Genomic DNA, 14,463 nt, shown 5'->3' on the forward strand with positions numbered 1-14,463 from the left:
TGCGACGGTCCGTCCTGCCATTTCGTCGCGAAGTTCAGAGAGTCGATCTCAGTACCCAAATTTCTAAATTCTAAGTGTTTTGGAACGAGACCCCCTCGACGGTCCGTCGTGCCCATGACGGTCCGTCGTGGGATCCGTCGACCCAGACAGTGATTTCCAGAAATTAACTCTGTTGCTCCGAACGACTAAACAGGTCGTTACAACGAATTATGCTGTACTTTATTTACATACATTAGACATATTGTAATTTAAATATCCTACATAAAATACATTTATTTTTAAAGTAGTATAATTGATCATTAGGTATTGAATGATCTTTTATTTATTCATTTTGAAACATCCTCTTAATTAGTATTATATGAGTACTTGAATTTTTTATTCATGGTTAAAATTAGCGAAATAATTCTATCAATTTCTATATATGATAATTCTTGTTTGAAATGATTATAATATAAAAAATTAACGTGTTATTAAAAGTTACAAAAGTCTTTTGTCATTTAAGTTTTTTTGTAAATATCTAATTTCCAAAGTTATATTATTTTTTCTCTTGAAAAAAATCCATTATATAGAAGAATCCTATTTAGTTGATTATATTTAAAGAAAAATTTAATTATAATTTTTTAAATCTACGCTTAATTACTATGTTTTACTAAATTTATATTAGAAAATAATTAAGTATAATCTTAAATAGATAAGATAGTCATTTGTAATTATTAGTAATGAGAAATTTAATTGTCTTCTTCAATAAAAAGATTTATTTTAAGCGAAAAATATTTTTTCAAGGTATGCATTGGTACACTGTGTACATAATTGAGTTCGGAAAAGGGGTAGAGGAGGAGTGTGGGTTATATATGTGCATGTATGTAGAACATAATTTGTATGGTATAATAATGAAAACAATATTAATGTATAAAAACAAAACTACAAACTAAAACGTACAATTTTTTAATTAATTGAACAGTATTTATTTTTTAAAAATAAATCAAATGAACTAAATATACACAAAAACACTTTTATTTTCCTTGGTCGCCAAAACATTTGTATTTTAGTAGTTCAAGGAGTTTGAGATTAGAAAAAAACTACTTTTGTTTTGGAAGGAAACGTATGATGGAATAAATGCAAAAATTGAAATAAGGATATTATAGTCTTTTTACCATTCTGGTCAAATTCTGGCCAAATTTTTTTGGCCATTTAGCATTACCCTTATAATTATTTAATCTAATGCAAGTGTTAAAATGTTATGTATTACTAATACCAAGAATTTCTTGGTATTAGCAATACATAACTTAATACACACTACAGTGTATAACTAATGCTTACATTAGTTATACATGGCGTGAAAAAGTGTACCAAACAAGATACTACTAATACACACATTCATGCATTATTTTCTAAGACATTCTACCAAACAATACGAAAGCTAAGATTTTTTAATGATTTTTAAGTTTACGTTATTGTTTAACAATCCTATTGAATTCTGAAATTACATAAACTAATCAATTTTATCTGGATTACTAACCTATAAAAGTGATAATAATCATACAAATTTAATTTATACTTGACTATTCATCTTGTTCTAAACATAATTAATTCTCTAATGTTTTAAGTTTAAGAGCACGCTCTATTCAATTAAATTACAATTGAGAGTTATTTTTTTTTATTTCAAGTACAATTCAAAATTCATATATGGTGTTTGTAATTGCTAGTCAAACAATTAATTAATTAAATAACCTACCCAAAGTAACAAAATAATTAGTCAAAATAATCTTTTTATCTTTTATTCTTTACTAGGAATAATAAAAGACTAAATATAACTATGAAAATATTAATAGCTTTGAAAGTGTAGTGATTTATAAAAAAAACAAGTTTCTGATAATTAAAAATAAAATAAAATAAGAGAAGTATTGAAAGTTAAATTTGGGTGCGAATTATTAATTTCATTTTCAAATTATTATTAGTTTTAAAAAATATTTTTTTAAGTTGACTAACTGAATTTAAATAAGGGAAAATTATATATAATGACAAACTATAAATTCAAATAAATTACTATAACCACAGATTGATTTAATTGTGGCCCATAGCAAACATGTTATCAGTCGCCTCTCTCCCTTAGACTCTCGACCGCCACTCTCCCTCTCTCGCTCGCCTCTCTCGCTTTATACGAACATAAATGTATAAATTGCATTTTGTTTGGATAAAGCGAGAAAAAAATTATATATACACGTGCAAATACATATATCTTCGTCCTATACACCTATAATTATACAATACAAATATTTTCTTGTCCAGCTTTCTTTTGTCTTTCTCTCTTTGTCGCTTTATACAATCACAAATTATACAAAATACAATGTATAGTTTATATTTGTATAAAGCGAGAGAGAGATAGATGTTTGATATACAAAACGTTTTATTTCAATGCAGTTGTGTATAAATTCAAATTTTATTCAAATATACAAACACATAAAATTGAATTAAGAGGATGACAATGATTTATAGAAACGAGAGACTGAATCAATTTAAACAAATGGCTTGCCAGCGAAATTATACAAATTTAAAGAGGCGACAACGAATTATACAATTGTTTCTTTTGTATATATGTATAGCGAAATAGCCATTGCCTTTTGTATATAAGTATAACGAAAATAACATTGCAAATTTTGTTGTGGAGTGCAATTATGCAAAGTATAACTATAACATACAAATATGATTTTTGTGTTTGCTATATGAAAGTTGCTTAAATAACCACCAATCTTATAATATGAGTAAAATGAACCCTTAAATACTTACAAAATTTATATGTATTTTCAACATTTGTCTGATTAAAAGTTTGAGATCACTTATTAGAATTTTTGGCTAAAATCATCCTTGGAGTATGATCAGAACCTAAAGTACATCCTTGTGTTATATAAGTGAACAAAAAAATCTTTGAACTATCCAAAAAGTTGCAAGATTCATCCTTTTGTCTATTTTTTTTAAAGAAACTCACGCCCCAACATTCAACAAAAATGTGTCAAGCCGAATGAATATATATATATACATGGTTAAACTTAAACTAATCAAGTTAGATGATTTTTTTTAATTTTTCAAAATTCAGGGTTTAAATTATATTCAGACCCAATAGATTAAAATTCTAAATATTCTTTGAAAAAATCAAATACTACTCCAACTTCAAAAATTTTAAATAAAGTAATTATTTTTTAATTTTAATCACCTTAACACCTACATAATTTCACTAAATTTTCGGTATTTTTGTACGTAGTATAAAATGTGAACATTGTATGTATAGTATATACCCCTCAATATTTACTAAAGAAAATCTCTAAATAATTGGATGTAATATTTGAAATGATCTTTTTACATAAACTTTCTAACCTTCGGGTATTGAATATTTCAAAACTTATGTATTGGTGCAAGTCAATTTACCTGATGATGCAAAAAAGTCTTACTCTATAAACTAACAACATACAAAATTTAAATTCAAGATTCATTTTCTATCCATATCTTTATTCTTTTAAGGTAAGTTTAATTTTTTCTTCGTGGCCAAATTAAGAAAACATATTTAAATAGGCTGAAGGATGATTCTTGTTATTTTTTAGATAGTAAAAATATATTTTTTGCTCACTTATATAATAGATCTAAATGTAATTAAGAGATGATTTTATCCCAAAACTCTCACTTGTTAAGTATAGATCTAAATTTTATTAATGAAATTAAAAGAGTTGCGAATCAAACTAATAATTTGGTTATATTTTGTGAAAGAAAAATGAGTGGAATTGAGATTCAGTTACTCGGGCGTATTTGTTAAGAGTCCAACTATCGCCAATCTGAGTCGCCGTCTCAGGCCACACCCTCTTTCTGTGTGGCTCTGCAATCATTCTCCGCCATATTCATAAACCACAAGCTTTTCCTAGAAAAGGGCTGAAGCAAATAGAGTTTATCTCTCTCTAAATGCATTGGTAAAAGGCAACAGTTATTTGTTGTGGATTTCTTAAGGTAACCTTCCTCCCACTTCACACACGCAATTACAATTATGTATGATTTTGTTCGAATTTCGAATGCAGTAAACATTTTGCAGCTTATTTGCCCGTATTGTGAAGTTCAATTTTGATAATTTTATCTGGATAATGGGAGGAAAAATAGTGAACTTTTCTGGTTTAATTGTCTACTGCAAATGGGGTCATCAAGTGTAATGAAAACTATGGAAGGCCAAAGTTTGAATTCAGCAAAGGAAACAACGCTAACTAGTTTACTCATATCTGCATTACTTCCGTTTGTTAGAGAATAAAAAACGCTTATTTTAAGTTTTTCTAATATAAGTGATCTAGTAAACAATTGTCAAATTGGGAGCTTGCAACTTTTAAATTTAGATGAAGATAGTTCTTAAATTGAATGCATATCTTATGAGATGGGTCTAGAAGTGGAGCAGTTCTTAGCGAGCCTTTTCATTTATAACCAGAGGGTCATCCTTGAAAAGTTCTTGGGGAAGTCCTATTATAGTCATCTATGCACCAGAGGAAATAATAGACCTATGTGAAAAGTTTTATGGAGATATAGGATTCCGGAGAAGGTGTCATTCTTGATGTGGTGTTCTGCATGTAGAGCCATTCTGATTTTCTCAAGACACTATATTATTTGTGGTCAGCTGGTGTTGCTTGTGTAAAATGTGTGGGGAGGATGTAAACCATCCATTATGACATTGTGATTATGCTTCAGAATTATGGGCTTGATGTGTGCTGTCACGTTGTGCTTTGGTAAAATAACACCATTGGGGTGTAGACACTAAACCTATGATTTATCATGAAAAACCAATTGATTTAATTGGTCATGATTGAACCACTTCAGATTCTCTGGATAAGTAATTTATTTCATTATTAAAACCTGTACTTTGATTTGAGAAAAAAAATCTACGCTTTTTGAAGGTGAAGTTTGGGAATAGAACAATTTAAGACACTTGTGACTGAGCCACTTATTGGGGAAATTTAAAGCTTTCCCTTCGATGTAGGACTCTTACATAGAATGGTCGCAGCGATGATTTCCTTCTGAAAAATAGTTTCGGTCACAAAGAGTTGTCTATCAAATATAGAGACCAAGTTGCTAATCAAGGTGGTACAGACATGTGAATGCTTAAGTTTGGTCGGCAAATTGAAAATGGCACGTTCATAATGTGAACTCCTGACCTAGCTACTTGTTTTTCTGAATGATGACATGAAGAGTGCTTGTATTTTGCTGGAATACGTTCAAGAGTATTTTATCTGGTTTGAGATCCAGCATATAGTTTGTCAAATTGATAGTGTACCCTGGGATGTCTGCAGTAGGTCTTTACTTTGAAAACTTTGAATGTTATATGCATACAGAGATCACACTGATTCTTTCATGCCCCTTCTTTCGTTTCACATTGTTGTGGCATCAAGTAGTTTCTGATTGTTTCTTTTGTATACCTTACAGTTCATGGCTTATAGAATGAAGGCAATCATGTTGCAGTCTTTGCCAGCAGCCGAGAATGAAAGCTTTGGACAATTGTTTGTAATTTCAAGAAGTTCATCTATCCTGGATTTCTCCAACAGACTAGAAGTAACTGAACAAATTTCAAAGTTTGGTGTAAACTGTATGACATCTCCTAATATTAGGTAACATTCAAAAATTTTGGTTTTGAATCATGTAAATATTTACATGACATTAGTTTCTGAAAAATAATTTGTTTCATGGTGTAAATTTTTGCTCCTCAAAATAATTTCAGTTGCATTTCCGAATGTGCAATAGGACCCTTTATGGAAGTAAACTAGTTTTTCAGACATTGGCACTTGTTATTTGACATTGAGAGAAGAACTGGAAGTAAATTCGCAATCAATTTTCCTAATTGTAGAAGTTTGAAGGTATTTGAGCATTTTCAATCCATCCACTCTTTGGCCAAAAGTTGGTGAAGGGTGGAGTCCCCTTCTTTTTCCTCCTTGCTTTTGCTGCAGGTAGGACAATGTTTAAACTGTCTCTAGTGATGTAGGCATAGGATTAACTAAGTGAGCCAGGGAAGATCCTTGCTCTAGGTTTAGAAGTATTAGGATTTTATACTTACCGAAAAAATTGCATGGTGAGTTTCTCAAGGCACTATATTCTTTTTACTAGTTCCTAAAACTTTATTTTATCTCCTGGACCACATGATTTTTGTAGTATGATTAACAACACATTTATATCTCATAAAAGTTGCAAGCTTGTAACTTTGCTCTTCAAACTTTTGTGTGTAGACATGTATGTGCATTAGTTAGTCTTTCTTTGATTTCAATCAACTACACCGCAATCCCATACCAAATCATTTGTGTGCATCTTTACATCAATCTCCGCATGGAATCACATTAACAATTTTCTTGATAATGAATTTGACTTATGCAGTATGCTGGAGTATGAATCCAAAATATTTGATTACCCTTAGATAGGTTTCTGTTGCCAACACAAAGTTGTGTTCTGATTATTTGCGTAACGTTTTAAAATTTGGACACTTGTGTAATTGTGTTAGCTTCTTGAGATACAAAACTCATGTCGCTCAACAGGAAACCAATTGAATGTTGCTTCCCCTTTTACTATTTTGTTCAGATTCTTTTCCGAGGTGTAGAAAACAAGACGTTTCAAGTGATATGTGAGGCTTTTTGTGACACACCCAAATGTAAAAATGGAATATCTATTTCTTTTACGGGTTCAGGCCCCAAATCAGAAAGAAGAGGAGAATTTGCTCATAGATTTAGATATCTATTGTTTTGTATTTTTGCTCTTTTAGTATTTAGGCATGGTTGATTATTTAAATCATATAGAGATATTGAATTACTTGAATGTATTGTGGTTAGAATCTATATTATCCATAAAGTGTAACAGTATATAAAAGATTAATATTATAAATTTATAATTGTGTCTTACTACTGTCATATTCCCCATTTTTTCAAAGAACTCTCCAAGGTATGCTTCCAGGGACATTGCTTAATATGTTGGAGTTGGTCTTCCTTCGACATAATTCTGTAACAAGATTTGACTGAGGATTCCCCTTTGCTGTACTCTTTCCAAAGCATATTACCCCGAACCTGAGAAGCAACTTTGAAAACATTAAACAACTTGTATAGCTAGATTATCTTTTGTTGTTTAATTCTTAGTGCAAACTGGAATATGCTACTAACGAGATAGAAACTTTATTAGAGTTCGTAAGATTCTAAGTTTAGCAGAGGGTCATACTGTTTTCCCCACACATGTACATAATGTACAGTACTCCCCTTGTGGTGTGTTGTGTTTACAATCATTACCTTTAAAAAAAGATCGAAGAGTTATCATCAACCTATCTGTCTCGGCGTCCAATTGTGCTAGTGTTTGTGTCTGTGTACTTTGAATAACTAATTCTTTTATGCTTTGAAAGTCTGTTTAAAGTTTAGCTTGTATGAGGTCGAATGTGACTTCTGTCAATATGAAGGTCGAATGAGACTGTCAATATGAAGGCTTACTTTTATAAGAAACTCTGGTGTTGCTTTTCTCCAATAAACAATAAATTGTTCTCTCTGAAACAATGTCAATAATATGCTGGAGGGTGGTTGTTGCATAATACCTGCATTCTTTGAAATCCATGCAAAGTTAACTAATAAGAGAACAAAATATAAAATTTGGTCAAAGAATTTGCTGCCAGACACATCTTTCAAGGACTCCCTTCTGGACCTTAGTTTCTCTCTCCGGTGGTCACTCCGATAGCCCAAAAATCCCCCTTTTTTATTTTCTTTCTTCTTTATTATGGGTGGGAGTTGTTTCATCTTTTCAGGTGATAAATCTTTTGAATTTAAGAATATTAGCGAAGGCCAGTTTAGGTGGTTCTTATTCAGTGAACAAAACAGTCTATTCCCCAGCAAAACAAAAATCGATGAAAGCAACCTGAGATGGGTTTGCAATGCGTTATAACAGGCTTCTCGGGGCTCTAGAAACTTCTACAGAAGAGGAGAAGAAGGCAGCGTAATGGTCTACATAGGGCATATCAAAATTAGAATATTTATAGGCACTTTCTACGAATTGAGACTTGGAGGGGAGACAGGAAAAGTGCTATTATTATTGGTTGGTGTGAAATTGCTTCAAATACTGTTGGGCAAACCGACGAACCCAGCTCTTCAAAGGTTCAGAACCCAGGGTAAGTCTTCTTATGAGGCTGCATGCAAACAGAGTTGGCTGGAACTGGCACATCAAGACAAACCGGAATCCACAAATTTGTTTCTTTCTTGTATTCTTGTGGGAACCACCAACGACCCTTTCAACTTGTGCACATAATTGAAGTTTCCAAAAATAGTTCCTAAGCAGATGGAAGATAACGACAGGGTTGAGGTTGCTCCTATATCTCACAACCAATTCCTATTTGAACTTCTGTTGTGGCAGGAGGCGGAGAGGGTAAAAATGGGTGATTGGCTGAGGTCACTCCTACCTCTCACAACCAATTTCTATTTGAACTTCCATCTAGGCGTGAGGGTAAAGATAGGTACCTCATTTTGGAACGGAAGAAGTCCCACTCTTGAACGGTGATTTCCGGTGGTCGAACTCAACTTGCAATAACAAAGCCTGCTTAGCGATAGATGAGCCACAATTCCTTTGAATGATTGGTCCCAAAAAAACATGGAATTCATCGGGAATTCTTGGGTGGTTGTGTGGACACTGATGAGGACACAGAGAAAAGGAATCAGCTCTATTGTGTTTGTACTTGCATCACTGACTCTAACCAGGAGATTCCAAGAAAGATTGACCTGAAAATGGAGGATTGGATTTTTGAGATCTCTATAGTTGTCGATGCTGTTGCAATAATTCCAGTATCCTGGAAAGGGCCAGAGGGACAGCAGTAACAAGACCATTGATTCAGTGTGTCTCACGCCTGCAAAGTCAGAGTTTTTAAATTTTGAATATCCTATGGTTGGGTCAGCCTTTATTTTAGCCCAACAGCAGGAGCAAGCTCAAGGCGACAATTACATGAGTTAAAATCAAAAGGGTCAGCCCAATCTCTCTATCAGTAAACCCTACTTTGTCCACAAAAGGGATGGGGCTAGCTGAAAAATCCTGTATAAATCCAGCAACGACAACTAGTCGACTTTTTATCAAAGCTGATCACGATGGTACCATGGAAGATAACGACAATGCAGATGATGAAGCATAGTATATGCATTCCCTCTCACTTCTCCCTCTCCCTCTTGTACCCAGAATCTTACTTGCCCAATTACAGGGTTCTGATGTTCCCCCTTCATTTGGCAATGATACTTCGCAATCAACATGGGATGGTTATAATCATGATATACACCAGGCTATTCATACTCCAACCATATTGAGACATCGAGCTGGACTAAAATTACCATATTGAGAGTTGAGACATCAAGCTGAACTAAAATTGCCATGTCTAAGGCATGTATGGCTTTGGGGTGAACTCTTCCGATTTCAAGCATGAAATCCTCGATATGATTATGTGTATGGAGCAAAAAAAGACACTCTACATTGCAGCAGCAAAATGGGAGGAGTAGCGTGGCTAAGAAACCAAAAGAAAAGGGAGAAACAGAGAAAAAGAAATTGGGGTATTGCCCCAGCAGGGGCAGGCATCTCAAACTCTTCCCTAAATGAAAGCCAAGATCATTAGCTAAAATGTGAGGGGCTTGATGATATGAGTAAGAGGAGCACTATCAATTCTCCTATCCAGACGTGGAAGCCTGACATCCTGTGAATGCAGAAAACTAACATCAAAGGATATTCTGTGGAGATAACTGGACAGTTATGGGGTTCGAAATGGGTTGAATGGGTGGAATTGGAAGACAACGCCAATAGAGGGTGGCATAATTATATTTTTCGAATAAAAGACAATGGAGTTGTATTGAGGCTCAATAAGGACAACACATTGTCAGTTATGATGGAAGGTGTTCAAACTGATTTCAGATTCTGCTTTACTGGTGCCTATGGGCCACACACTAATAGGGAAAGGGATGACTTCTGGAATGAATTAGCTGATGTAAGGGGTCTTTAGAATGAAAGTTGGGTCATCGGAGGAGATTTTGATGTTTGTCGATTTGAAAGTGAAAGATTCAATTGTGTAAGAAGATCTAGGGCCACGAAATGCTTCTATGAATTTATCAAGACATGGGCTTAGTTGATTTACTATTGCGAGGGGCCTTCTATACCTGGACCAGGGGGAAAACACACTACAAGCCTCTAGACTGATAGATTCTTCAAATCTTCAGAATGGAATGATGCTTTTGGTTCTATGAAACAATTGGCTCTCCCCTAGGTTATTTCGGATCATAAACACATTTTTTTTGAAAGTGGTGACTGGAAATAAACCTTCTTATTTCAAAATTTGAGAATATGTGGCTCCAGTATGCAGGATTTATTGACTCAGTAAAGTAGTGGTGGCAAGCCTATGTGGTTAATGGTTCTCCAGATTTCATCCTCTTTTAGAAGTTAAAATCCTTGAAGAGCGATTACATGGAATATGGAGTTTTTTGGCAAAGTTTCTACCAAAAAGGCTTTGGAAGAGATTTTAATTCTTGAACTGGACACTGAAGGAAGGCTACAGACTCCAGCTGAAAAGAACAATTATTGCAATTAAAACTGGAATCCAACAGTTAGCTAAGGCTGAGGAAACATTTGGGAGGTTGAAATTAAGATGCCTGTGGTTGAAAGAAGAGGACAGAAATACTAAATACTTCTAAAAAGCTTCTAACTTTCATAGGAGATACAACTGTATTGTTAGGTTGAAGGTGGGGGAGATCATTATTGAGGACAAGTGCAAGTAAAAGAGGCTATTCTTGACTTCTATTAGAAGTTATATCAAGAGGATGAAGCTTGGAGGCCTACAGTAACCTTTTAAGGCTACAATTGTTTGAACCAAAACGATAAGGTAGCTCCTGAACAACCATTTTGAAGAAGAGGAGGTGTTGACAAGAGCTCCGATGGCCTTCTATTAGAAATGGACACTATTAAACATGACATTATGGTTATCTTTCATCATTTTCACAACAATTGCACCATGATTAAGTCTTCCAATGCTGTTTGTTTGTCCTTATCCATAAAAACAAAGGTGCTATAGAACTTAAAGACTTTAGACCTATCAGTCTTATTGGTAGTGTCAGCAAGTTGGTAGCAAAGCTAACAGAAAGATTGAAAAAGTGATTGGGAGATTAGTCTTAGGCTATCAGAATGCTTTTATTAGAGGCTGACGGATCACAGGTACAGTCGCAAATGAAGTATTGGAATGGAGGCAAAAAAGTGGTGGCCCTGGTCTCTTATTCAAGCTGGATATAGAGAAGGCTTTGACAAGCTGAACTGACAATATCTCATTTCTATCCTAAGGCAAATGGGGTTTGGTGAGAAATGGATCATATACAGCTTTTCAACAGTTATATATTCTGTTGTGGTCAACAGAGGTCCAGTAGGTTTCTTTTCCCCTTGAGAGGGATAAGACAAGGTGACAGCCTATCTCCCTTCTCTTCATTCTGGCCATGGAGGGTCTCAGTAGCATTCTGGAAAAGGCAAAACAATTGCAATAGATTGGGTTTTGTGAAGTGGGTAACAACTGTGGTGTTACATTCCTTGTTTCTCATCTTCTCTTTGCTGATGACACTCTTATTTTCTGTGGTGCTGAGGAGTCTCAAGTGATGTATCTCAACGACTCAACCTCACCCTTTTTATCTTTGAAGCCTTACCTGCGCTCCACATTTACATGTCGAATTGCACTATATACCCTGTCAATATGGTCCCAGAACTAGAGATTCTAGCCAACATTATGTGTTGTAGCATTGGCACTTTCCCACTACCTGTCAAGGACTTCAGTAGAGATTTGGAATGTGGTCATCGAAAAGTTTGAGAAAAGATTGGCCTCCTGGCAACTAAATTTCTTTCTCTTGGTGGTAGATCAATAATGTTCTTGATAGTATTCCAACTTATTTCATGTCTTTGTTCCCAATACCAACACCAAAAGAGGTTCAATATCAACTTGATAAGTTAAGGAGGTCCTTTTTGTGGTAATAGTGAAAGTCACAAGTTTTATCTAGTTAAGTAGGCCAAATAAACTCTTCCAAAGCATCTAGGTGGTCTTGGTTTAAAGGATTTAGCAATACACCACAGATATATGTCAATGAAATGGAATTGGAGGTTTAATAATGATGATGCTGGTCTTTGGAAGGAGATTATCCAAGCTAAATTTGGCAGCACTAGCCATGGGTGCTCCAACCAAGTCTCAACTCCTTATGGGTCTGGGTTGTGGAAAGATATCAGGAGATTGTGAGATGAGTTCTTTCTCAACTGTTCCTTCCAAGTGGAAATGAGTTCATCTTCTATTCTGGAAAGACAAATGGCTTGGCTCTACTACTCTTTAAGGATACCTTCCCCAGGTTGGTCCCTATAACTATTAATCCAGATCAACGATTGCTCAGAACTGGTGGACAACTCATGGAATTTCCATCTAAGAAGACACCTAAATGACTGAGGAATGGAGGACATGATAGCATTGATCGGGAGATCGCAGAGCAGTCCAGTTCTCGCTCATAGAAGTGACAGACTTAAGTGGGGTAGTAACAAGGATGGTTCTTACTTCGACTATGTCAGAGAAGGTTACTTGCTTCTGAGCTCAAACAAGGACCTGATTGACCAATGGCCTTGGAAGCTCATCTGGAAAACTAAATTACCACAAAAAGTTTCCTGTTTCTGCTGGATCACCTTAAAAGGAGCTTGTCAACTCCACACAATCTCATGGAAGGGAAATTTTCTTTTAGCTAAAGAGATGTTACTTGTACCATTGCACCTCTGAGTCCATTAACCACCTGTTCTTATACTGTCCAGTTGCTACAGATGTGTGAAGTGTGTTCCTCTCTTTTTTTTGGTCTACAATGGCCTATGCCTCCCACTGTCAGGCTGTTGGAGATCTTGGAAAGTTTTGAACACCATCAGAAGAATCTGGTCTATGGTCTATGGTTCCTGCTTGTATTTTGTGGTGCTTTCGGTTGGAAAGGAACCAAAGATGTTTTGATGGTATTGCAACTACCAGTTCCAATCTCAAGGCAAGATGCCTGACTAATCTTTATAGCTAGGTTAATCTTACCACTGAATAACCCAGATTCCTTTTTGGATCTTATTAGCCCCTTAGTCTTACAATAGACCTTTGAATTTGTCAGCTCTTTAGACTTATGATAGGTTTGTATGAGCTGTTATATCTTCTTTTATAACTATGCATATCCTTGACACCTTTGTAATTTATAAACACTTCATCAAAAAAAAAAAAAAGTATTCTGGAAGTGTGTTCGAGAAATTGAGAGTGAGGGTTCACGTGCTTTACTAAGTCAATAGGGATCGAGATGGAGAAAATCAACGAGATACATTTGTGGTAAAAATACTTATTCATTTGTCTTGGTTTTGTAACTTTCTCATTTTCACATGATTAAACAAACCTTTGTTTTGCAAAAACAGGTCCTGGACAAGAAGACGTGGTTCAAGAATATCATTTGCTCTGGATACAGGAAGCATTCCCAGTAGTGACGATCAAGATGGCCTCAATGGTGATGGTCGTGATCTAGGTGGAACTCGTTTGGGGAGGATAGTAGGTGCTGGAGGCAGGCAGTTCTTGGGGAAGCTTAATTCAGCTCGGAAAAATTTTCCTATGAAAGTATTTCTGCTTCTCTTAGGTTTTTATACGGCAAATGCCTTGGCTACAATTCTAGGACAGACTGGTGATTGGGATGTATTAGTAGCAGGAGTCGTTGTTGCTGCAATTGAGGGAATTGGAATGCTGATGTATAAAAAACCTCCTTCTCTTCCATCCAGGAGATTGCAGTCTCTGATTTCAATGGTGAACTACTGGAAAGCAGGTGTTATTCTAGGTCTCTTTGTTGATGCTTTCAAACTAGGCAGTTGATACCTTTCTATAATATCTGAGGTCAATACTGATGCAATCTCCCTTCCATGGGACTGGTTTATTGATCTTAATAAAAGTAAAACTACTTGTACACTATTGTATAGTTAGTTAATTATTGTCCCAGATGGTATCATATAGGATGTCTTTAAAATTATGATATGAAATCGTGAGATGAAACTGAAATTTTGTTTGGACATGTAATTTGGACTTTTTATGTTATATGTCTTCTCATAAAAATAAAAATCTCATAAGTGGTAAAACTATTAAAATTGTCCCAATTCTTTATACAATTATATAAAAGTTTATAAAATCGTATATATAATACACCATCACAAAAATATTCTTTAAAAATGCAACATCTATTAATCAAATTTTACTTCAGTAAAAAATAAAATTGGACATAGGTTGTAGTGTACTAGTCTTTAATATAATCCTCCTACATATTACAAACAACTTTCTCATGTTGAACTTACATTTTTCGATTATATATTTATTTATTTAGTTTTGTTCTAATCAACACCTTTGTTTATGTTTAATCAATTCCTGAATTGAATAATTTGGGACAATCAAGACCGCAT

At 34.5% G+C, this 14,463-nt stretch overlaps 1 protein-coding gene across 1 annotated transcript; it reads left to right on the forward strand.

The window, feature by feature from the left end:
• Positions 1–3,745: 3,745 nt before the first annotated feature.
• On the forward strand, positions 3,746–14,086 carry LOC107012174 (ycf20-like protein). Its single transcript, XM_015211941.2, has 3 exons — positions 3,746–3,993; positions 5,446–5,627; positions 13,441–14,086. Exons 2-3 carry the CDS (start codon positions 5,449–5,451, stop codon positions 13,883–13,885), a joined length of 624 nt encoding a protein of 207 aa, XP_015067427.1. The 5' UTR covers positions 3,746–3,993; positions 5,446–5,448; the 3' UTR covers positions 13,886–14,086.
• Positions 14,087–14,463: the final 377 nt, after the last annotated feature.

This window comes from Solanum pennellii, chromosome 3, assembly GCF_001406875.1.
Source record: "Solanum pennellii chromosome 3, SPENNV200".
In the NCBI taxonomy this organism is placed as follows: domain Eukaryota; kingdom Viridiplantae; phylum Streptophyta; class Magnoliopsida; order Solanales; family Solanaceae; genus Solanum; species Solanum pennellii.